Genomic DNA, 26,816 nt, shown 5'->3' on the forward strand with positions numbered 1-26,816 from the left:
ATATTTTATTTTATTATTTATTTATTTATTTATTGTTTTTGGTGAGGAAGTTTAGCTCTGAGTTAACATCTATTGCCAATCGTCCTTTTTTACTTGAGGAAGACTGTCCCTGAGCTAACACCTGTGCCAATCTTCCTCTACCTTGTATGCAGGATGCCGCCACGGCATGGCTTGACAAGTGATGTGTAGGTCTGTGCCCAGGATCTGAACCCGTGAACCCCGGGTTGCTGAAGTAGAGTGTGTGAACTTAACCACTATGCCACTGGGCTGACAGCTCTAGGGTATTTTAAAGGAATCATTCTGCTTCAAATAGGAAGGAACTGCAGGATAAAACATGGGAAATACATTATACTGTCATGCATCACTTCACAACAGGGATAAGTTCTGAGAAATCTGTTGTTAGACAATTTTGTCATTGAGTGAACATTGTAGAGTGTACTTTCCTAAACCTAGTTGGTATAGCCTACTACACAGCTAGGATATATGGTACTCATCTTAACGGGACCACCGTCATATATGCAGTCCATTGTTGACTGAAACATCATCATGCGGTGCATGACTGTATTCTCATTTTATATAAAAACCCTGAGTATTTTCCCAAAGCTCACAAATTATTACCAGAGAATGAAAACAAAGACCTATGATGTATATAAAAATAAAGACCTATGATGATGCTCCTCTGGAGCATCTCTCCAGAACATTCTGTGACCTGGCTTGGATGTCTCCAATTGAACAAAACACAGTTCATCATCTTATCTACACAACTATGTTTCAGAAAAAAATGATTTACCATGAACAGACTCGCTGAATTTTAGCATCTCCCTATGGCTGTTTACAGAACATCAAATGGGATTACAATGGGAAGGGAGGATCGTGCTTTGGGAAAATTGGAGCAGCAGTGGTCATCAGGATCTGGATTGCAGTTAAGAAGCCATCCCCACAGATGGGGTTCTAAAATATGCTGAATTATAACACACGGCTGTGGAAAGGAAAAGCATATTAAACGGAGTAAAGCAAACCGGCCAAACACGAACAAAGACTAGAAATGGAGTGATCACACAGACTTTCATACAGGTGCTCTTTCAAAAAATGGAGTTATAATTCCAATTCATAGTACCAAATTCAAGAATAAAATATCTAAACTATCAATCCTAAATTGGGATAGAATAATATTTCTGCTCGAAGAGATAAGGCCCATGAAACCATCACTGAACACCAGATCAAAGGCATCCTTAAAACTCTTCCTGCTCTAAATCAGGCCTAGAACAAATATCCACCTCCCTCCTCTGTGTTCCCACGGCATTTCCTTTCCACCAGGCTTATACTACTCATCATGTTATCAGTTTCAGATCCTTTAGAAATATCTACAAAATGAAAGAGTTAAATGAATCCTCCTTTTTCATTCAGATTGAGGAAGCCTAAATCTAGGTGGCCAACATATGAAAAAAAGTTTAATCCTGAGAAATCGCAATTTTTCATTCTCTTCTTCTTTGAGTGTTACAAATTATATGAAATTAATAAATATCCTTAACAGAAAAAAATAAGCTTAACCCTAGAGTGTACCCTCAAAAAAAAATCCTCACCCTCAGACCCTCTCCAAACTGCTTCAGCTAGTTTCAGGAGACAAGTGAACGTGTAGAGGGCGACCACAAGAATACATTTTTACAGGTTGTAAGTATGTTTCTGGTCTGGGGTAAATAATTCTCCCCATATATGCTTTAAGGTAGGATTTTAAATTTTGCGGAGGTATTTGCTTTCTATGCATAGCCACAGCTGGGTCACTGATAATCTCAACATGGGAGTAAAATCTAAACTGAAGTGAAGGTGGGTAGTGAGGTACCACTATGATGGAATGTGCCTTGTGCCTCAGTGACCCAAGAAAAGTTTGATTCCATCCATTCACAGGTGGTAGGTCCTCAGATACACACCAAAAGTTAATTTAAAAAAGGTATGCACCAGAGACTGCTAATCATCCCACAACATCCATTCTGCCCTTCTTCCTTGCAGCAATAAAACAATCTAGTTCACGCCTTTCTTGCAGGGAGGTACGGCTATGTGACTATGTTCTTGCTAATGAGACGTAAGTGGAAGGGATGTATGTGATATCCAGATCTTACCCTTAAAAGAAAGGAGTATACTCTATATCTCTTTTTTACTCCCCTTTGAGTAGCTGAGACATGAATATGGTGGTGATGAGCGAACCTGAACCATAAAGAGCAAACCATAGGGAATGACACATGGCAAGATATCTGAGCAACATGATAAATCCCTGAATCTCTGAACTATCTTGTGAATCAGGATAATGTCCCTCCTGGGTGGCCCACTTTTGACTTTGACATAAGTAAGAAATAAATTTCTACCTTAAATAAGAAACTACTATTCTGGTGTATATTATAGCACTGAGGAAGTTAGGGTAGCTAATGCTAGCTGTTATAACAAATATCCTCAAAATTTTGGTGGCTTAACACAATAGAATTTTGGACATAAAGTCCAAAATGATGTCCCTTCCTGTTTTATATCCAGGACCACTGTTTGGAGTGGGTACTCCCAGCAATGAGTCAGAGTTCCAGGATCCTTCCATCTTCTGGCTCCACCAGCTTCCACGTGTGGTTTCTACCATCACTCATCTGCATCAAGTCTTGGAAAGGGAAAAAGTCACAGAGACATAGGGGAGGCTCTGCTGGGCCAGGACTGGAAGTGGCGTGTATCTCTTCCACTCATGTTCCATATCCTCACCTACCTACAAGTGAGGTTGAGGAGAGTAGTCAAGTTTTGAGCACACAGAGAAGAAGAAACAGGTGTGTAAACAGTTCCCTGGTACTCTGCCATGGCATTCAAATCACACCAGAGCAATTTTAGAGACTCTCTTCACAAAGTAGATCTTTTTTTATTCTATTATCTAGTATTTCTTATTTCTAAATTTACCTCCTTTCCAGCCATATCTTGTAATATACAATAAATTAGCCACCTTGCTACTCAGCTCAGTCTTGATGTAAAGAATTTTGCAGCAACATCTGAAAATCTCCTATATCAGCAGTTCTCGAGTATCATTCATATGTATGTGGTTAATCATCTATGACTTACTTTCTGAATAGTGATGACAATTCCAGGCAGCACAGAGTACAATAACCAGATACTTATGATTAGCAAAAAGCTGATAATGAATAAAATGAAGACAAAAAATTCAATTGAGAATACTAAGAATAGTTCTAAGAAGTCAAAATCAGTTACTAGTTCTGCTATACACAAACCCAATACTTAATGATATACAGTAGTTTGCAAAAGAAAATAAACCAAAATTGGTATCCTTTTAGTGTCTGTCTACTAAAGTGGTCTGATATGAACCACACTGAATAAGAAAATATTCTGCACAACTAAATTTCAATTTTCTACAATGCTTAGCTATTTTAAATTTTTGAATACTTTATTAAACTACCTGTTTAATACTTGTGCCTGTCCTTTCTGGAGAAACATGCTTATGTGAAGGATAAAATTTGGAAACCACTTAAAAATGTGCAAGCTACAAAAAAATTCTGAAAATTTTAATAGTTGGGTGAAAGTCATGCTTGAATAAGTCAGACAAAGGGACTTTTGTCTCATTTCTTTATAAAATTCCCCTTGGGGATGAAAACAAGCTTGAAAAGTTTCAGTCAACAGTGTAAACTGGGAGTTCGTGTTAAATAAGCCATTGAAAACTGCCGTTTAGAATGAAATTACCATCTCAGCCATTACCACAGGCCTCCACAGTACATTTACAATAATAGCTATATTTTGTAACAACATCATATTCAAGTAATTTATACACTTTTTTTCATTTTTAAATTTAACTAACATGCTGCAGGAGGTCTTAAAAAAAAATCAAGAATATTTCCTACTCTCCTTTTCATTTTTCAAAGCCCAGATAATAATGTGGCAACAATTATCAATGGGGGATGATAAAGCACAAAATTACTAGTAAAAAGACTGACCAGTAGAAATGACATTCTCCTAAGCCCATTAATTTTTTTTTAAATATCCTTTTTAAAGACAGTATAACCTAATAAATAATTATAATTGAGTTGCTCCAGAAAACTGTATCTTAGCTCTGCTTAGCTTGGAGTCTTGCCTTAGTAAAGAGCGAGAGAGAGAGAACAAGAAAGAAAGAGAGAGAGAGATTCTTATTAAGTAAAGAGGGCACTTACTATGCCAATAAAGAGATCATCATTCTTCTAGTAATTCAATAGCAATTTACCAAATCACTATTGCATGCCAGGCCAACAAAAGGATATCCAGAGAATGGAATTTATAGTCTTGTGGGTAACAAAGACAATACACACAAGCATGCATGCATACTAAAATACACACACACACATACTTAAAACCAGGATTCATAACGTTGCAGAATGGTACATGGCAGGGAAAGTACAGGATGCTCTGGGAACACAGTGGAGACCAGGCCTAGTTTTGTGAGTGTCAAAAAAACTGATGAAGGCAGCATCTAAGATAAGAGCTGAAGGATGTATGGGTACTGGCCACTCTAAGGAAAAGAGAAAGAGAAGAGAATTTCCAAGCATATGTGAAATGAGACACCATAGAGTTCCAGAGACAGAAAGAAGTTCTTGCTGGATTGAGGGTAGAAATCAAGACAGAGTAACAAGAAACAGAGCAAAAAGAAAGACAAATGAGGAAAGGTCTTGCAGAAGAATTTGTACTTAATTGAAAGTGAAGTGGTCACAACTTTCTCTAGAAAAACATTATTGCCAATCTCTGCTTATTCTTTCCTACACTGCTAACATAATCACTTGAGATACTAAATTTGACATTACCTAGAATTTACAAACTAACAATGAAATCAATTCTCATTTCACAGCTAAAACAATAATAACAACAAATATTTTTAATATAAGTACATCTTAAATATTGCATAGGACATACTTATATTACACAATGATTTGTTGTTTATCTGAAATTCAAATGTACCTGGGTGTCCTGAATTTTTATTTATTAAATCTGGCAACCACAATCAACAGGCAGTCAGGGAGGACTTATTTGGATAGTCAATTAAGTGTCACAAGAGTGATAATGGCTGTGTACGGTACCTATATTCTAATGCCAGTTTGAATAGCAGGAACTTTGTAATGTTTTGAGAAACTTTAATGAAGATTATTTTGCCCAACTTAATATTTAAAGCCCATAAATCCCTTTGAACATTGATAACTGAGAGAGAGGGTTTAATTGAACACAAGGTCAAGCAAAATTATTCTTCTAAAGGAAATATAAAGATTATTTATAGGCAAAGTGAAAAGATACTAATTTTTCTACATGTACATGTACAAATATACATATGAAACATATACGCTATATATATATCTATACTATGCCTTTTATTACGAAGATAAAATATTACAGATTTCAATATATGAAATTGACACCAACTAGTGCCCCAAGGAACTCAAGGGTGGGTTTGGAAGCATTTAACTGTTTTTCCAAGTTGTTTTTTTATGTTAAGGAGACACAACCAGCAACCACCCTGAAGCTAACCAAGCCTCCCTATAAGAGCTATGCCCATGAGCGTGCCTTATTTTTAATGTGAAGGAGATTAAGCCTCATTACCATGATCTGCAGTGTACTTGCTTCTCCCTTTTGAATATTCATTCCCCAACTGAAATAAAAATTTCTGCTTCCTTTTGTTCAGGGATGCCATGACTTTGGAAATGATTCCTCATGGCCTCCTACTCGCTGCAAATACACTTTACTTTGTGAGACAACTTCCACTGGTGTAGTCTTATTTAACTCACCAGGAAGTGAGCCCACTTGCTTCAGTATCAAAAACAAAACATTATTTCTTAGTTTGGTCACCAGGTATCAAAACATTGATACACACTCTTAAAAAGCTAATGACTATTTTCATCCTTGAAATCCCATAACAACAAACAATTATTATAATTGTCAACATCTTCATAAAACAACTACTGCAACATATAATTATGTTTTACTACTAATTTTGGAAGGAGAGACAAAAAGAAAAACATACAAACTACAATTTTTTAAAGGAGGAGTGTTTATTTAATCATTCAATGAATATTTATCAAACAATTTCTATGTCCAAGGTACTGGGACTCTGTGTGAACAAAAGTGACATCAGCTCTATCTTCATGGAGTTTTCCACCTAGTGGAGGAGTTCAACAAAATACACACAAACAAACACATAAGACAATTACAGATGGTGATAAGTGCCCTGAAAGAAAGAAACATAAAGTGGGGGACAAGAGGCTTGTACCTTAAAAAAAAAAAAAAAAAGCAGTCAGGAAAGTCCTCTGTGACATCAAGGAAATGATAAGATAGGAGCTGAAAGATGCGAGGGAGTAGAAGTCACATAGTAGAAGGCTAGCATCATTCTGTGCAGAGGGAAAAGCATGTGTAAAGGCCCTGAGGCAAAGAAGAACTCAGTGCATTCAAGAAATTGAAAGAAGGGCTCTGTGGCTTGAGCATGGCAATTAAAGGGCCACCAGCACTAGATGTAGTAGCTTGTAGCACTAGTTTGTAGCAGGGGACAAATCAAGACACGCTTAGGAGTTTTTATTTTATCCTAAAATGCAATGAAAACAATTGCATGGTCTTAAGCAGAGGAATGACATGATCACATTATACACTGTTTTCAATGATCACTCTGATTGCTGTTTAAAGAATGTGTAGGAAGTGAGCAAAGGTGGAGGTGGTGGATTACTTAGAAGTGACTCCATTGGTCATAGTGAAAAAGGACTTGGGTTTGGAACCAAGACTTCAGCAGCAGAGTTGGAGAGAGGTGGGCAAATCTGAGGAAAGACAAACCACGGAGAATTCTTGGGTGTGAGAATATGGCTCCTGAAAAGGTGTGGGCTGAAGACACAAATCTGAGTGTTGTCAGAGGACTGATAATACTTAAGGCCGTAGGAATGGGCAGAATCACCCAGGTAGAAAACGTGGAAGAAAGAAAAGAGGAGTCTCAAGTCTAAGTCCTGAAAAACAGGCACATTCATTTATTTATTTTTTAATTTGTTGTTTATTGCAGTAACATTGGTTTATAACATTGTATAAATTTCAGGTGTACATCATTATACTTCTATTTCTGCATAGATTACATCATGTTCACCACCCAAATACTAATTACAACCCATCACCCGGCACATACATGTGCCGAATTATCCCTTTCGCCCTCCTCCCTCCCCGCTTTCCCTCTGGTAACCACCAATCCAATCTCTGTCTCTATGTGTTTGTTTATTGTTGTTATTATCTACTACTAAATGAAGGAAATCATACGGTATTTGACTTTCTCCCTCTGACTTATTTCACTTTGCATAATACCCTCACTGTCCATCCATGTTGTCACAAATGGCTAGATTTCATCGTTTCTTATCCAAAGAACTTGAAAACACCAATGCGTAAAGATACATGCACCCCTGTGTTCATTGCAGCGTTATTCACAATAGCCAAGACTTGGAAAACAGGGACATTTAAAGCCGAGGTAGGGAAACAAGAAAAAGCAAAGACTGAGAAGGCACAGCCACCAGAGCTAAGAAGTCGGTGTTACAAGGACTGAGAGTTATGTCAGAACGAAAGAAAAATAGCTGGTTAGATTTTCCATTACTTTTCCTGGCCTTCCTTCTTTCTTAATTGTGTGAAAACACAGCATATTTTTTGTACATTCAACAGGATGACAAGAAACGGAAAAGCAGGTGTGTTGACATGCCCCAATCCTTTATCTCAAATCTCTGACAAGCTTTAATTAGTTTGCTAGTTGAGGGCTTCCTGAGTGAATGCAATTCTGTCACTTTGTAGGCATTCTCATGCTTGGTGTAATGGATTTTTTGGTCTCCAGCTCAGATAACGTTTCTATACTGTCCAAAATAGTTATAAACAATTTTGTTAGCTAACCCCCACAATTTCTCCCATAAAATTCTTGAATTAGTATGCATAAGATTTTAATTGTCCTATTTCAAGCACATAAAAAAGTATTATTCTTCTCTGACATTAATTTTTAACTTTAGTTTGAAATTTCATTTTTCTCATTTAAAATAGTTTTAAGTATACACTGAAATGGAAAATACAAGAGAAAAAGTACTTTTTTGTGTGTGTGTGAGGACGATCGGCCCCGGGCTAACATCTGCCAATCTTCCTCATTTTGCTGAGGAAGACTGGCCCTGGGCTAACATCCATGCGCATCTTCCTCCACTTTACATGGGACACTGCCACAGCATGGCTTGCCAAGCGGTGTGTTGGTGCGCACCCGGGATCCGGGCCAGTGAACCCCGGGCCGCAGCAGCGGAGCGCGCGCACTTAACCGCTTGCGCCACCGGCCCCCAAGAAAAAGTACTTTCAAGGCTTGAAGTTATTGCCAAAAGAATAAAAGAAAGAGTTATTGCTAAGTTTGGGTATTCACATGCACTAACCATTTAAGAGGGAAAATAGGTTTTTAGTTTAACTTATTCATTTGAGTGTTAAGCAATTTGTTTAGGTCGTGTTTGCATGTCAGCAAACAGCTGGTTTGGGGAAGAATTAGGTGATGCAAACAAGAAAGAGACCTAACACCTGACTGTAAGAATGTGTTTGGTTCTCTTTTTCTTGCTCCTTTCCCTCTGCTTAATGTTGGAAGTTCTCCCCTTCCACACCTGCAATTTATTCCTTTACTCTTTTCCCTTTTCACCCTACACATTCTCCGTGGTTGATGTACTAGCAACTTACATTTCAGTATTTTCAGTCCATGTTTCCCTTAGGAGCTGCAGACGTGCTCAGTCTAACTCACCTTAGGCCTTTTATCATGTGATCTAAGTCTCTCTTTTTTCATCTGTAAAATGGAGAAAATAATACTGATTTTACCAAGTTGATGTAAAGAGTAATGGAAACTCCTGGAAATACCAAGGATTGTAGCAGGCACGTAGTAACTACACAAGAAACTCTCAGGCTTTTCCCTCTTTTCCCTTTAGAGGCTCTGGATTACCTGCAGTCAGTTCCATACTAATGGAGAAGAGCTCCAACTAAGACCACAGCAGTAAGGACTGCTCAAAGACAAGACAAGATTCTAATGAAAGTAACCTAGAAAATTTACTTTAGTTCAGCAGCTTGGATCACCCCTTTGGGTGAGCCTCAAAGACTTACATGTAAAAGAAACCAGGATTAATGAGCTGGGCCTTAGTAAAATGTGAGGGAAAACCCCCAAAACCTCCTTTTTCATTAAGAACAAGAAATTAATACATTGAGGTAGTATGTAGAACATTCATTTCATAGTAACTAAAACTTTTGTTCTCTGCTAAACGGAATTTCTTTTATTGGTATTTATAAAATAATCACTGTGTTTGAACTACAAATTACTGAAAGTAAATATTTTGGTGGAAGATAAGTTAGTAGTGTCATTCTTAATATAGTTAGCTTGTATTTGTCGGGGCCCAGGGCAGGCCACCCCAAATATCTCACAATGGCATATTGATTATTTCAAAATAAAGTTACTTGTTTTGACTTAAAGTTTTGACCCTCCTCTCTCTGTTCTCCCTGAAAACAGGAAATAAATCTTCCATGTGAAAGGTCCCCTCCCCGCACCAGGAGAAAGAGACATCCTTATCACCAGAGCTAGGGAACTCAAGGCCAAGACGCCTGGATAAACAAACCTTGTACTTTTCCTAATTTACTACCTCAAGCCTAAACTCTGCTCAAATTCCTCACTAATTACGTACTCTACACCTGATTTTCTTAGTCCTATCAAATCCTCACAAATTTATTGTTTCTTTGTGCAAAAAGAGATATATACTGCCTGCTTTGTTCACTCTCTGAGCATCATTTTTTATGATGATCTCCCATACATACATATTAAATTGGGTTTTTTCCTCCTCTTAATCTGGTCTTGTGTCAATTTCATTACTAGTCCAGCCATAAGAACTTAAAAAGGGTAGAGGGAGGAATTTTCCCCTTCCTGATGTATTCTAAAACTGTAATAATGTCTTACTACTTAACTTTTATCGTTCTAGACTAATGAGAAGGGAACTGAGACAGACACTGCCTGATAACTGTGAGGATATTTATGCTAAACAAAGGTGAAATGATGCCATGGTGAACCTAATAGTTGTCATTTGCAGTAGTTGGTCCTAAAAGTGGGGGCAGAATTGACTTATCCCATGGCACATGGTGGTGAGTGTTCGCCAAACACAAAAGACCAAGAGCTAGAGTGGTCACCACAACATTTATGTCACATGCAATGATTTAATTCCAGCAAAACAATATCATCCATCAAATTAACATTAATTTCAATTTTTGTTTCTGGTACTTATTTTGTAAATTTCTTTATGAATAAACATATGTGAATACATAATTCCATGTTTATACTATTTTAAGTCCATTCTAGGATTTGGGAGGATTTTTCTGTTTTTGTTTTTGTTTTCTGTTTAAAAGGGCTCCATACATTACTCAAGTTTCAAAACATGGCCAACACAGCTGGCCTTATAACAAAAAGAACATCACTCCCATCTGGTGGCAGACATCAAAATTTTGAACATAATCCCAAAACAGAAATTAATCTAACTCCAGACTATATACTAGTCAATTAAACTCCTATTTCAGAAGTGGCGAACACAACTGCAAAGCAATCTACCATATGATCCCAATTCAACAATTCAAAGAAGTACTTGCAACATAATTAACTACTTTAGGTACATATATCTACAGTTAAAAAAAAAAGCAATTCAAGAAATGTTAATATTAACAGATGAAACAATATTTATAAAACAGTAAAAATATTTTATAGTCTTTCAATTAAATATTAATATATGTGATAAAGGTAAAGTTCTAAATCAAAACCTCATTACTTGTATTCAAATCTTACTTTTAACATGTTTTTTTCTTTAATAGGAAAGATGCAGAGGTTTTAAATAAAGCTATGATATTTTAGGCAGTTCATTCACATAAAAAAGTTTGATTAAAGACAGACGAAGTGAAACACTTTCTGAGGCAAGAAAAATATCATCCAAAAATTAAAATGGGAATTGGTAAGAAAATAATTAGATAAAAATTGGAAAAATACTTGGAAACAGGTTAATCATGCAATACATAAAATTCATCAAAGAAATAAACAAGCTTATTGGAGTTTACATCATTTGCTTTTAGCATATCCTTTACTTTTCATACAATTTCAATCCTTTGACAAAGCTGCACGAACAACTTATTGTAACACTGTAGTGTCACTATGAAAACCACCCAAATGTATTAATCTTTGAATCTCATGAATAAACCACAAATTAAGGCAGTTCTCAAAAATGATATTCTCTGGACAGATGGACAAAGAGTACAATGAGACCTCATTTTATACTTTGATTCTTTTGGAAAATTCATACACAAAATACTCTATTTTGTAAACTGTGTAAGAGAATGTATGATATAGCATAAAAAGGCACACATTGGCTTAATTCTCAGAAGTTATTTCATTTCTCAGTGTCAGTTTATTTCTGGAATCATTTTCAGCTTTAAATCCCCTGATTTAAAATCTAAATCTCCTGATACCCTGATTTTAAATGCACCAAGAGATTTAACTCCTATCGTGAGTCACACAAAAGTAACTCCTTTCATAAGGACTTAATATCAAAAATGGGAGAAAATCAAGTATTTTTTAAAGTATAAAATTGAATTTTTAAATTTTAAAACAATATTTTTAAGTATATGACGTTCTAATTATACAGCTTTTGAGATAAGTATTAACTTTTTTAGTAAAATTTAAAAAGATCCTAACTAAAGAAGTCAACTAGAGCCTAACCTAATAGGGCCCCACGGACATTACCCAAAATAATATTGGAAATGATTAAAGAGAGCTCCTCTTCTTAGGAGGTTCTTCCCCCACCAGGCCAATTTAGAATAGCTCATTAAACATCAATAGTATCCTTTTATCGGATGCTTAGTGTTATTTTTTAAGTTGCATATTCATCTTTCTACAACAAAATAAGGAGTAAAATTCTAGCAAATTTCATTCTGTTCTGTTGTGATGGCCTGAGCTTCACTACCTTACTGAAATGGTGAAGGTTGAATTGCCAGTAACTTCAGAGGTTTCTGCCGTAGTTATCATTGATTAAATGCAATACACAAATCATTCTTTTTCTAAATCTCTATTAAAAATTCTTTTTTTCTATAGAAAATATCCAATGAATCCCTATTTTATACATGGTACCCATTTTCTAATAACTGGAAAGCTATTACTATCAAGTAGTGAAGAACACAGCATTAAGAGCAAACCTGTATTACTATTATAAGCATGGTATCAGACACTTCACTAATCGCTTTAATGCACCATTTCATGTATCCCTTCAACAATCCTATGAGGTACAAATTATTATTATCTATAATTTATATTTGAGGAGAGATTAAGTAACCTATTCAAGGTATCTGAGTGAATACCTGACTCATAATCAAGCCTCCTTGATTCCAAAGCCTGTGTGTACATAATCTCTACTTCAATGGTGTGGAAATAATTATTAGGACTACGCTTCCTAAGATGAATTCTTTCTCATTTGAAATTGCATGATTTCTATAATGTAAAAATTCTCCAAAAGGAATCCCGCCATTTCAACATTGTAAGATATATATGCAACCTCATATACGTTATGATTGAAATGAGGTAAAGTTTTGTAGAACATTTTAAATAGTTATCAACAGTAAATTCTTAATGTCATTTTTCTTATGACAGTGAATGAATTTTACTGATAATCCCTTAACTTCTGGCATTTATTTCATCTCTTATCCACCCTTATTAGAAACTGTAGGGCAGCCATGGGCATACCGTGTCACTGAATATTGCTGTGAACTTTATTCAATTCATAAAGTTATGTGTTTGATACAAATGGGGCCTTGGTTTAATTTTGTCTCTCAGTTCTACCTTTTGCTTTAAATGTTGAGCATGGAGTTTATATCTAATATATTCTTATCTCTCCTTACTTATTCATATATCCTCCAAGGGTCAACAGTCACATCAGTCCTATTATTAAGATTTCATTCCAGGGGAGGGAATGGTTAGCCTTGATAACAGAGTCATAATATTATGAGGAAATAATATACAAAAAAGCCTATCTTAAAAGTCACATTTTTGAGAGAATCATTTTTTTCTTTAAATCAAGGTAGGAACACTAAGAAGAAAGATAAACCATTTAGATATTAGGAGATACTGGAGGGATGTTAAGACTAGTTATAGTGCTAAGTCACTGAGTGAAATTCAACAAAAGTTTTAAGTATTCTACTTTATTAAGTGAACAAATATGAACTACACAGTTAACTGTTCTTATTTTTAATAAATATTTTTAATGCATTACCTTTATCTGACAGAAGAATTTTAGATAATTGACTGAAAGATATATAGAAAAGACAATTTTTCACTATAATCTTAGATGTGCCATTCTTCAGATAAGTCAAGTGCAAGAGCAAAACATAAATATATGAAAATTTTAAGAAATAAAAGACAGCTTATATGTAATATTGTGCCTGCCCATGACAGAATCACTCATATCCTTCTCCTTGATTTACACAGTATTGGTTTATGACTAGTTTGAGCCTGAATATATAGCAAAATATATTTATATATATACACATACTTTTGACTATATATTTGACAATATATATAGGCAAAAAAAGAAAAATGTGAACTACATTTAATCAACATTTACTTTATACCAGGCACTATGTTCTAATTATTGTGTTTCACTTAATTTGTATAATAAGGATTAAATATATTGATATGTAATCTGAAGCAAAAATTCCAAGGCTAGGAAAAGGTAGTCTGCTTTTAACTGAGCTGACAGAACTACATTTCAGACCAGATTGTTCTGACTCCAAAATATCTCCTAAACTAGTTTTTCTCCAGCTATCCATGACAAAAGGCCATATTTTTGTTATTCCAATAGCTCACAAACTAAAGCTTTTGTAAAATACAATGAAATGAATAATTAAAAAAATTTAAAAGATAAAAAATACAAATCCAAATTTTATTATTAGATTCAACAAACATAAAATTACTCTATAAAATTGCCATAAAATTTCCAAAACACTTACTCTCAATTTTTGTGCTTATTGCAGATCAATAACAAACAATTCATGGATCAGCCTTAGTCCATAGACCACAATCTGAGTAGCCAACAAACTCCTAAATCTAAGAGCCTATCAGTATTAGGTATTTCTTGAAGAAATTTTTATAGAGCTTACAAGAATCATGATCAAATGGAAAATGTGCATAAACCTAACAAAATGTTTCAACAACTAAATACAAAGATGTCTACTTCCTAATCCCCAGAACTTGTGAATGTGTTACCTCAAAGGCAAAAGGGACTTTATAGATGTGATTAGGTTAAAGATCTCAAGATGGAGAGATCATCTTAGACTATCTGCGTGGTCCCAATGTAATCATTAGGGTCCTCATAAGAGAGAGGCAGGAGGGTTAGAGTCAGAGGAGGAGATGTGATGGTAGAAGCTGAAGTCAGAGAGAAAGATTTGAAGGTGCTGTGCTGCTGGCTTTAAAGGTGGAGGAAAGTACCACAAGCAAGAAATGCAGATGCATCCCAGATGCTAAAAACGGGAGGTCTTAAGGAACACAGCCCTATTAACAAGTTGATTTTAGGACTTCTGACCCCTAGAACTATGTGATAATAAGCTTGTGTTGTCTTAAGCTATTACGATTGTGATGATTTGTTATAGTAGCAACTGGAAACATACAGATTTTGGTTCTGGGAAGTAGGGTACTATTATAAAAAATAGCTAAAAATGTGGAAGTGGCTTTGGAATTGATAATGGACAGAGGCCGGAAAAATTTTGAGAAGCATGATAGAAAAGTCCTAGATTGCCTTGAACAGATTGTTAGTAAAAATATGGATGTTAAAGGTCCTGCTAAAAAGGACTCAGAAGGAAGTGTGGAGTATGGTAAAGAAAGCCTATATCATCTTAGAGAATATCTAAATCATTATAAACAGACTGTTAGCAGAAATATGGACATTGAAGGAGATGCTGGTGAGGGTGCAGAAGGAAATGAGGAACATGTTATAGGAAATCGGAAGAAAGGGAATCTTTGTTATAAAGTGGACGAAAGCTTAGCTGAATTATCTCCTACAATTATGTGGAAATCAGAATTGTAAGTGATGAACTTGAATATTTAGCTGAGGAGATTTCCACTCAAAGTGTTGAAGGAGCGACCTAGTTTCTTCTTCCTGCTTACAGTAAAACATGAGAAGAAAGAAATAAATTGAGGGAAGAACTGTTAAGCTAAAAGGAACCAGGACTTGATGATTTGGAAAATTCTCAGCCTATGCAGATTGCAAAAGGCACTAAAATTAGAACACTCACTTTCAGGAAAGCATGCTTTAGAGAGAAAGCCAATTGTTGTCCGGATAACCTTTGGCTAGTGCCTTGGAAGGATTAAAAGCTCAGAATATTCAGTTACACAGAGAGTTGTTGAAGAGAATGGGCATGTGACTCATGGATCCCCTCAGCCATTTCAGCAGAGACGGATGGAGATGGAATTATCCAGGAAAGATCTGCAAAGTAGCCTGTTTTCTAATAATGAGAATCCCAGAGATATACAAAGGAGAACCACAAGTTTCTTTAGAATGTTATATCAGTAGAAACAGTATCAGTTTAGACCGAAAGGATGAAATTCAAAAAGGCTGTTGGACTTTCAAAATTTTACAGTTAGGAAATGGGCTGATAAAAATACTTACCTGAAACTATGTGCTACCCTTCATGAAAAAGGAATAATGAATCTTAGAGTGAAGAACCAGGCCCAGAAGGCAGAGCCTCAAGCCACAGAGGTTTATTACCAGGCTTTGAAATCTGATGGAGCTTCCCCAGTTGGATTATTCCTAAATTGCTTAAGACTGGTAAACCTTTTTTCCTTCCACTTTCTCACTTTTTAAATGGAAATGTTTATAACTGTTATCTTATGCTTGTCCCACCAATGCATTTTGGAAGCACACAATTTGTTTTCTAGTTTCACACGTACACAGACAGAGAGGAATTTTGCTAAAGGATGGATTATAATCAGAACCTTACCCATACCTAATATAGATGATTTAGATGATGAGATTTGGAATTTTTCAGCTGACAAATTTTAGATGAGATTTTGGACTTGAGATGATACTATAATCGGTTGAGACTTTTCGGGATCTGGGAACGTGGTGGATGTGTTTTGCATGTAGGAAGGATGTGAAATTGGGGGGAAGCATGGCCGGAAGGCAGACTGCAGTAAGCTAAATAATGACTTCTAAAGATGTCCATGTCCTAAATCCCTGGAAACTGACTATGTTACCTTAAATGGCAAAAGAGACTTTTCAGATGTGATTTGGTTAAAGATCTTGAGATTATGAGATTATTCTGGAGTATTTGAGTGGGCTCAATGTAATCATGATGGTCCTTATAAGAGGGAGGCAGAAGGAGATATGAGGATAAGAACAGAGGTCAGAGTCAAGAGAGAGATTTGAAGATGCTACATTGCTGGCTTTGAGTATGGAGGAAGGGGCCAAAGAAGGGAACTGGCCTCTAGAAGATGGAAAATGCAAGGAAATGATTTTCTGCCAGAGCCGCTAGAAGGAATGCAGCTCTGCCAATACCTTGACTTTAGGACTTCTGATCCCCAGAACCATAAGAGAATAAATTTGTGACGCTTTAAGCCACTAAGTTTATGGTAATTTGCTATAGCATCTATAGGAAACCAATATGAAGGCCCTCTACTTATGGTATAATATTTCTCTACAAATATAGCATAAAAATCTTGAATTTTCATATTCTATGAAATTCTTAGTCAATATATCAAAGAATATCTTTTAAAAGACACGAAAAATTAACTTTCAAAACTTAAAAATCCTGAGGATATGTTTTTCTGTTGACAGTCACCTTGTAGAAATGTGACAACTGTGACAACAAAAAAATGGAACATTTCATCATTCCAATAGGATGAATTCTCCCTTGTAAACTAAAGAAAAAGTAATTCAATAAATACACTTTGCTCTTAAACAGTCAATACAGTTCTTCCTAACTGTGCATTAGCATCTGAAAGTGAGCTAGGAATGGTTTATTTAGACTTTGAGTCCATTACTGCAAATGAGAGCCCCCTCACCAATGCCCCCTCTTTAATTATCTCATCAACTTAATTTCAAAAATCATATGAAGAGTTTTTTAAAAGGCACACAAATCTCATTGGGCAATAAAACTGTCCATAGTTCAGGCAGTAATATATATTCAGTAATCAGCATCAAAGCATGATTTATTCACTCTTAAGGATTTCTAAGTTATTTGGAGAGTCAGGACATAATCATAATAGGAACATACACATGTAACAAAGTGTTTCAAAGTATCCCTTACCTGTGTAACAAGTGGCTCCAAAAGCCTCTCCACTGTTAGTGTCCGGATTTCCAAACTTTTGGGGTCCCATTTTAAAATGATAGGTGAAGTTGCCGAAGTCATTCTCCCTACAGAAACACATATTATCAGTTAGAAATAATGATCACTGAAATAATCCATTACCTTGAGGGTTCTAAATGAATAAATCACCAAAACTTAGAACATACTTGAAGATCATCTGTCTGGCCCAACATCATCATCATTAGGAATGGGGAAATCAGACCCAGAACTGTGGGAGGTGGTGATGTTGGAATCACATTAAAAACTGAGGGAACCTGAGGATACCTGTATACATTAGACAAACTCTTGGGACCCAGCTGACGCTGAAATATTTCACTCACTCAATATTTAGTACACATACCCATCTGCTATATGCTGGGAAAGAGCTGGACCTTGCCCATGAGTACCTTATAGTTTCAAAGTAGAGAAAGCCAAGGTAGGCAACAACTACACTTTGGTGTGACACATGTGATCAAAGAATACAGAGCAGGCTATGGGAGAACTGAGGAAAGGACACCAAAGTCAGTCTGGGGAGATCAACAAAGACTTTCAGGAAGCAGAGTAAATCCATCATGATCACCAGGTGAGGAACCCCATGTCATAACAAAAGGCTACCTTGTTTTCTTCACATCATAACTGACCACTGAGGGTATTATACTCCCTGTGGCAGCTGAGTTTCATTCTCTTAAATAGGAAAGGTATCCTACAAACTGAGTAGCAACAGTTCTGAAAACACTCTGATTAATCACTGCATTTACACTCATGTCCCATAAAATTAGTGTCTGAAAAGCTTATTTCATTCTAAAGCAATCCTCTCCTACCTAAGAACCTCTGATGTGCAGGTAGCAGCCACCCACATATCAAGCACACAATATGGTCCTGGCCTCAATAAAATAAATTATACATTCTATCAGGGGTGTGCTTCTCAACGAGAAATTGGCTGCTCTTTGCTGAATGTATTTCGACAACTAACCACTGGACAAGCAACCTTAGATTGTACAAACTGAATCTGAATCATTTGCTTTAATACCACCATAAATCAAACTGTTCACAGCTGTTCTCTTCTTTTGAATCAACGTCCCCACTCAATTCCATCCTTATAAATCAATGCAGATGATTATTTTTATTAGAATTAACACCACAAAGAAGGCTGATCACAACAGGTGCAAGCCTCTTTACTGCTCTCTTACAGCTAATCCTTTTGCAAATAGACCCAACAAATTTGCTTCAGGAAAAAAAAAATGGTGAAGACACAGTGTGCTGGTATTTTACCTTTCTCCAAATGCCATGTTTTAAATAAACTAAGCATAGTAATCCAACCATAAGACCGACTGAGGTTTGGGTTTCTTTACAACAACAAAATTTGGCACTGAAATGCTATCTATCCTCCAAAAATCTAAAAACACTTTACACATTTCCCATTCACACCACCAAATGCCACATAGCAGCTCTGACATGCACGGAATTCTGCTGCTGGGCAGCATACCTTCTTGCACTGTGGAAGGATGAAGATGCCAGATGCTTTCTACATACGCAGAAGAGCTTCATCCCTACTGAAACCAGATCTACCTAAGTGATATTGGGCCAGCATTTATGACATAGTTATTGTAAGTTTCTGGAGAAGTTCCCTGAAAACCTTTTTTAAGCTCTGATGGAATAATAAGTGACATAATAATGATGCACAAGAAAGTCCTGTAGGAAAGCTGGATAACTAGTAGTGAAGTCATATTAACATGATAGTGAAAGGTACTGAGTGAGACTGTGTAGAGAATTGCCGTTATTTGGCATGCTTGAGCATAGAAACTGGTGGACCAAGGAAGGCACACAAAATCTTTTATGGATGCTCCAAGGCATAACTGTAAAGAAATGACACTCAAAAAATGCAGAGGTGAGAAACCAAAATGCTGGGACAATCGCACCAGAGACATTAATTTGGCATGCATAAAGCAGCAGTGGGAGAGGCTGAACGAAGATCTCAAGCCAACGGTGAGCCAAGAAGCAAAGTTAGACCGAGCCTTGAGTCCTGAAGGCCACAGAGGCCTCCTAAATCTGAAAATGGAAGAACAAGCGTTACCAGGCATATCACTTGACTTAATTTATTCCTTTGGGGGTCAATCTTTTCCACCACTTCTTGTGACACGGGTGACATTTACTAGCAAAAGCCAAAAAAGGTTATATGGTATTAATTTGTTGAAGGGGAAAACTTTAAATGCTCTTTTACCAGTCATGCAGTTTTTGATATGATTTGGATTAAAACTAGGAATTTTGTCTCTACTCCACTTATTTTCACAATTTGGTTTAATACCCAAAATAGCAAGCACCAAAGGTAAGTCAGGGGGACTGCAAAATCTCAACCTCTAAACCCAGGAGGTTGATATCTAAGATTCCCATTGAATTGCCTCTGAGGAGCATCTTGGCTTCAAGTCAGCTATTGAGCATGAGGCAGAGGAAGGTAAGAAGCTTCTTTGGCTACAATATTTGAGCTGGTATAATCCTTATAATCTGTTGTTTCTAGAAGTGTTTGTGTCCTCCTATTTTGGGCACACTTGATTGCTTTCTGCTGTATGTACTAGACCTTGTATTAAAAACATTTCTCCATCAAAACCCTCAGCCAATTGAAATTGCATAAAAACAAAAAAAACTGATTCTATTCCAGGTTAATGATCATAACTATAGTCTTCAAGATTCACCTATTGATGATCTTCGCCCCCAGTGCTAGTAAAGAAAATGACAGTAGAGAAGAGAAAAAGAGTCAAACATCCTCTAGAGCAAACAAATGGGGCAACTGTAGTCAGTAAGTAGGAATGACAGTTTTGTATGTGGCACCCATGACAAGCAAACACAAGATGGCTGACTCTCAACCGAGAATGTCATCCTACTTGTACTTTCAATATTTGTACATTCTGAAGGGCAAAGAAAACACATAGGCTTTTAAGGTCAATTGGATGATTATTCAGTAAATAAATAGTTAGTCCCTCCTCTATCCCTCAACTCCATGAGAAAAGAATACTTCCCACCCCATCGATATTGGGCTTTGGCCAATGGAACATTAGGAAATATGATGTGAGTAGACCTTCAAAATGTGCTTGTTTCGTCAGTCTTGTCCTCTTGTGTTTCCACCTTCTGCCATGATAGTCATGTATAGCCCACTGGTCCACAAAAGGAAGAAAGACATATAGAGCAAACCTGAATCCAAGCTGTGGCTGGAGCCGAGCGCAGCTGAGCCAAGTCTGGTCAGCCAACTCCCCATCAAACCACAGACAAAGGACCAAAACATAAATGCTGGCTATTGTATGTCACTGAGATTTTGTCATTAACTGCTATTCAGCAATAGCTAACAGAATGGTGGCAAACAGACTTTTGTTTGAATTGAAGCCCTACAATTTATCAACTCTGAGATGTTGTCCAAATTACCTACCCTTTCCGAGCCTCAGTTTCCTCATGACAAAAAATTAGGATAAGTATTTTATAGGGTTATTGTGAGGATTAAATAACAGTGGAAAGAAAACATTTCTGGAAATATTAGTTAATATTGTTATTGCTATTATTTTCCAAAATTTAAGTATCTTTTTTTGAAATTCTTTATCCATAGGAGGAATAAGGAAGCACCCATCAAAAAGAGAGATCCAGATTGACACTCCTCTGTGTAGAACAACCAAATTGACTCAAATGAGAAGAGAACAAATGAAGTGTGTAGTCACACCAGCCTTTCATTTTTCTAAGAATGGAATGACACATTGACTTAAATCTACACAACACATCTGTACAATTAATGCAGTCTGTTTTGCCCACAAAAGTGATTCTATGTAAAGCAAATAAATTTTTTTCAATGATTTAAATTCAAAGGAAAAAGACAGTCATTTTACTTGCTTTTGGTAGGGAGACTTAGAATATTGACTGGACACAGTGAAAGAGTGAAACACAAGGGTTGTAAATAATAAAAGACAACAAGGTTGTCTTCTTCTATACATCACAATTTTACAAACTCAAGAACAAGCTCTTAGCAATTTATTTAATCTCTGAGAAGATTTCCTTCTTGAAAAGTATCAAACTGCATACCCAGGAAACGTGCTAACATGGCCTACATGGTAATACCTTAGATATTTCAGACTCTCCATCAGGGTAAGGAAGAAGCATGGGTCAGGATGCTAGCAGCCATTTGTCACTCACAACAGAACAAGCAAAGCCTGACAAAAAAACAAGCCAGAGTAAACAAGCTCCCTTATGAGCAGCCAAGGGTCAAGTGTCTTGTTTCATTGGACAGTGTCCTGATATACAGAAAATCTCTCGAGGTTGGTTATCCCAAGGAATGCCTTCAAATAACAAATATGTTAATGCAGTGCATAATTCACTGCAGAAATTCCTCTTTCCACATGTTCCCGGAAAATGTCTTTTGAACCCTCTGCCTCACCTTTCTGCATTCTCACCACCCCTTCTACTGTTCTTTTGTAAAGTGATGGTCCAGGAAGCTTTCTAGTTGCCCAAGAGGCCACCCAAACCTCCTTCCCTCCATCGAGCTCTAGCTTCAGATTCTCTTCACAAATTTTTCTCTTCACCAATACTGAGCAGTACCGTAAACAAACTCTGTGAGTCTTTATTGGATGAAGGCTAGCTTTTGTTGACAGGCAAATTAAGAAGTTAATGACTAATAGCGGGTTTATTCACCTATCTCCACACGTAAGCTGTTGAGTCAGTTACTTAACTTAAGCTTCAGTTTCATCATTTGTAAAAAAAAAAAAAAGGATGGTAATAACCTTATATAATTTGTGGATTTGTCCTAAAAGTCAATGAAATAGGTGCATATGCAAAAAGTGATGGTTTTACTTCTTTGTAATGTTGTCTGTGTGACAATCAACTAAGCCAGTTCAAGACATCCACTGGGGTAGGGGCCAATGCAGATCCTGTAAGGCGAGGTGCTTAAAAACAAAGCTTTGCTGAGAAAGTGAGAGATATGAAAAAGTGAGAGATTTTTCTAAATTTCTTCAGCATTTCAGAATCAAGCCTGGAAACTCTGAACCATACTGTTTCTTCCATGAGTAATAAGAATACTGGCTAATGACCTGGCATTATTATTATCTCCTATTAATAGATAGGGAAACTGAGGTATGAAACAGTTAAGAAAGTTGCCCAAGGTTACAAAATTTGTACCTAAACTGCCTGGCTTTAGAGTCTGTACTCATAACGACTATGCTTTACTGCTTCTAAAAAAGAATTCCAAGGCTTAGGCTTATGCCAGCATCCCCATGGCCCTTCTAAATCATGGGAGGAAGATAGAGATATGGCCAGGAATGGAAAAACTAGGCGCCGGCCTCTTCTGGAGAGTGCGAGAGGGCGGGGAAGAGGAAGGACACAAAGGAATGTTAGACAAGATAAGGGAGACACAAATGGCAGGTGCTCTGATACACCTATGGGCCTTATGGAAAATGTGGTTTCACTTCCTGGTGAGACAGGGCAGGTCCTGAATTCAGTTTCTTGCAGGCACCTTTGGTCCCATGTGGCGAGAATGGTATGCTGCTGGTAAGGCTGGGCCAGCTAGTGAGCAACACAGCACCTTGGAAAGCCAAGAGAAAGACCCTATGATGAGTTATGCCATTAAACAGAATTTTGGCCCCCATAACCTTGGCCCCCTTGTGTTACACTTGTGAATATGTTACATTACATGGTAAAGGGGACTCTGCAGATAAAATTAAGGTTAATAATCACTGGACCTTAAAATAGGGAGATGATCCTGGATTATCCAGGTAGGCCCAGTGTAAAGTTGGGTCCTTAAAAACAGCTTTTTCCTAGCTGTGGGTAAAAGAGGCAGTCATAGAGATGCAGCAGACAAGGATGTCAAGTGGGACAGAAGAGGAAGGCAGAGGGACTCAAAGTGTGAGAGGGACTCGACCTACTGTTGCTAGAGGTGGCCACATGAAAGCATGAAGAGGAAAGTGGGTAGGTTCCAGGAGCTAAGAGCAGGCCTTGGATGACACAGCCAGCAAGGCAAAAGAGACCTCAGCTCTACAACCACCAGGTACTGAATGCACCCCAATGCCTGAATGAGGCTGGAAGCGAATTCTTCCCCAGAGCCTCCAGTAAGGAACACAGCCCAGTCAACACCTTGGTTTCAGCTAAGCAGAAACCACATTGTGAGATGCTAAGCAGAGGACCCAGCCAAGTCCATCCAGGCTTCTGACCTTCTGAGACTATGAGATAATAAATTTGTGTTGCTTTCAGCTGCTAAGTTTGTGGCGAATTTTTATGGCAGCAATAGGAAACTAACACAGGTGGCTCTCAAATTTTTGTGTACATCACAATCACCCAGACAGTGTGTTCATACACAAACTGCTGGGACCCACCCAGAGAGTTTCAAAGTCATTAGGTCTGAGAATTTGTTTGTTTGTTTTTTGCTTTTATAACAATTTCCTAGATAATGCTGATGGCCCAGGAACCATACTTGGAGAACCACTGTTGTTGTAACCAGACCTTGGCCATGCGTGGCAGCAGGGAAGCAGTGATCAGGAAGATATGGGACATCTCTGTAGAGACCTTGGGACCAGTAATAATAACACTGCTGTTATTATTACAATTATACTGTAATAATTATTATACTTTCTGAAAAGTATTTACGCTTTTTAGGGAATCCAATGCCTTCAAGTGATTCTCAGTGGGGAAGTGGAATGCCATACCAGAATCACACAAGTTTTTCAAACCATATATGCACCAACCCCAAATCTCCCCCAAAGTTCCAAGAGCTCCCCTGGGAAACCCTTTTTTGGTAGAAGCACTGCTGAATTAGTCATCGCTGTGAAGAATGTAAAGTAACAGAGGGAGACAGTCACACCCCTCAGTTTACTGGAAGCAGAAATGAAAGTCAAGAAATACTTGCTTAATAGAGAATAAATGTTTCCAAAGAAACTGTGCTCCTAAAATAATTTGAAGTTATTTGAGGGCTATAAAAATAAGTCTTCCAAATACACTATTTGAAATACAGTAGTAATTCTAATTTTCTGTTGTTGATAAAGGAAGGTACCTCTAATATCCAGGCACCCTATGGTAAGGCACCCCTATTCCTGGAGGTGAGGAGAGTATGTGTGTATGTATGTATCACAGGCAAGAGTAGAAGTTGAGAAACAAAAACAAAGAAGGAGGCATTTGATTATCCTTCAAATACCCCTAGAGAGTAAAAGGCACCCTGATTCCCACCAGAATATACTCCACTGCAACAGAACCAGTTCTAAATGGAGGCAGGGGAGACGGATATTCAGTACTCTTCCTGGTGGTACACTGGGTATAGAAATGGTCTGGCCTAGTGGCCTCGCTATGTGAAAGTTCTGCTTCTTATTTTCCTCCATTAACTTTGCTCAATTTAAGCTTATTTCCTTTTACTTTGACTAGAAGCAGGCAGCATATCACTCATCCCTGTCCTCTGCAGAATAACCATTCAAAGCCCCGGCTCAGTGAACCTAAAAGTGACCCAAGATGAAAGTCGCTGCTGTGATTATAGGATCTTTCACCATTTTTATTCAAAATTGAAGTGATATGTAATTTCTAACTGTTCTTTGCTATTTGCAGAGGAAGAGGGCGGGGCAGTTATCTCTTCTGTTAAAGCAACATTTAACACTATCCTCAAGTATGACAATATTTGCAAGACCTCTATTTACGGTAAACCTATACCTTTCAACAAAACCTCCAAAGAAACGCTGCTGAACAAAAATATCATTCTAATTATTTCAAAAGGCTGTAATAACATTTCATGTCTAAGCATAAATGCCTACTAAAGAATACTTTAATATTTTTTTAAAACACACATTAAATAAATATCAAACTATTATCTTCTTCAGAGCCTCTTATTTCTTCTATCAACATAAACAAAATTTCACCAAAAAGGGGAATATGCAAAGAAAGATCCACAGCCTCAAGACTTGCAGGATGATAAGTTTAGACTAATAATATATAGCCTAGAGCTTGCTGATTAAAAAAGAAATAACCACATCCATATCTCACTGAAATGGGTTTTTATACTTACAATAGCATACTCATAAAATTTAAAACTATGTGCCATCTTAATAGAAATTCACTACTCCTAGAGTATGCTAATAGAAAGCCCGTAATCTGAACTTCAAAGTGAAAGGTAGTATCTTTCAAATTAATTCTCTTGCTTTTCACTACATTCACAGTCTCACCATTTAAATTCATTTTGGAGCATAAACAGACTCAATCTACTCCTAAATTATGGCTTGTTTTCCATTTGGGTGTGAACATATGTGATATCCAGGTAGGCAGTGCTTACACTATACGCTACGTTAAGTTTCCAAAGTTCCAACAAAAACTCAGTTTTTCTGAATAAAATATACCTGACCAAAGGTTAACATTGTTGTACCTGTTTTTTATCCTTCATTAACACTGCGATTCAGATTTGGGCAGTAGATTTCAAAAACTAAAAGTAAGAACTGTTAATGTTTCAGATAACATATTTTGAAGAATTATCTTTATAGCCCAAAAGTAACTTCAAATTATTTAAAAGGAACACAGCTTCTTTGGCAATTAATTTACTCTGTGTTCTTCTAACCTCCTGCAAATTAGAATTCCATATGCAATGATTATGTAACTCTAATCTTCACCAGACTCTCAACATTTCATATTCAGATTAGAGCAAAATAACCATCAAACTGCTCTCCTTATCTTTAGTCTTGCTGTATAATTCACTCCAAACTAATCATCTGAAACATTCCTTTTCTAGGGGACCAAAACGACTACTTAACTCTCTTCTCCAAGTCACAAGTCCTCTTTGTGACAAGGCTGGCACTCCACTTTCTCACTATGGTTTGTCTATGGGATCTTATTTCTTTCACATAAGTCTTCTACTCCAATCAGGTTTGCACCACATTATAACACATGATTCATACCCCTTCCCAAAGCCCCACCTGGAACACGTTCCTTCTCATCTTCCAACATCCAAATATTGATATCCTCATGCTGCATCTTCTCCATAACCCCTAAATTGCTACTGGATTTATAGTCAGTAACAGTGAATCTTACTTTTTTCTTAACTGGCTTATTGTTAAGAAATTGACATTAGTTTTACATAACCCACTTGATTACAAACTCATTAGTGCACAAATCAAGTTTTTACTTCTTTTCTATGATCCATAGAATGTAATAGGATGTTGGGTCTAGGTCTTTTGTAAATATTTGATTAAGTATGCACATATAAAATAAAATCCAAATATTTATCTAATTTTTTTCAAGTATCAATTTTTAATATTTTCAATAGTGGAGTCCATTTCCTAGAGAGTAATAGTTTTTAAAATATCTTCAGACATATTTTTAGACATATTCTTTGTTCAGTACTTACTAGACACCCAAAAACAAATGATATTTTGGTATTGTTTAGAGAACAATTCATATTCAGGTTTCTTTTTATTTACATATTTTAAAAAATATATAGTTTCAGTTATTATTTTAAGTGG

At 36.7% G+C, this 26,816-nt stretch overlaps 1 protein-coding gene across 4 annotated transcripts in view; it reads right to left on the reverse strand.

Moving 5' to 3' along the window:
• The window catches only part of CTNNA2 (catenin alpha 2), a 1,068,899-nt gene that overhangs the window by 912,325 nt on the left and 129,758 nt on the right, over nt 1-26,816 (reverse strand). For 2 of the 4 annotated variants that reach the window (XM_058550822.1, XM_058550820.1), the window contains exons 2-3: nt 17,326-17,432; nt 8,762-8,803 (exon numbers count right to left, since the gene is read on the reverse strand). In XM_058550822.1, coding sequence (XP_058406805.1) covers nt 8,762-8,803; nt 17,326-17,427 — 144 coding nt within the window. In that variant the 5' untranslated portion in view covers nt 17,428-17,432. The remainder of the gene's footprint in view (nt 1-8,761; nt 8,804-17,325; nt 17,433-26,816) is intronic. The other 2 variants (XM_058550823.1, XM_058550821.1) reach the window with 1 other exon arrangement.

The sequence above is a fragment of the Diceros bicornis genome, chromosome 12, assembly GCF_020826845.1.
Source record: "Diceros bicornis minor isolate mBicDic1 chromosome 12, mDicBic1.mat.cur, whole genome shotgun sequence".
Lineage (NCBI taxonomy): Eukaryota > Metazoa > Chordata > Mammalia > Perissodactyla > Rhinocerotidae > Diceros > Diceros bicornis.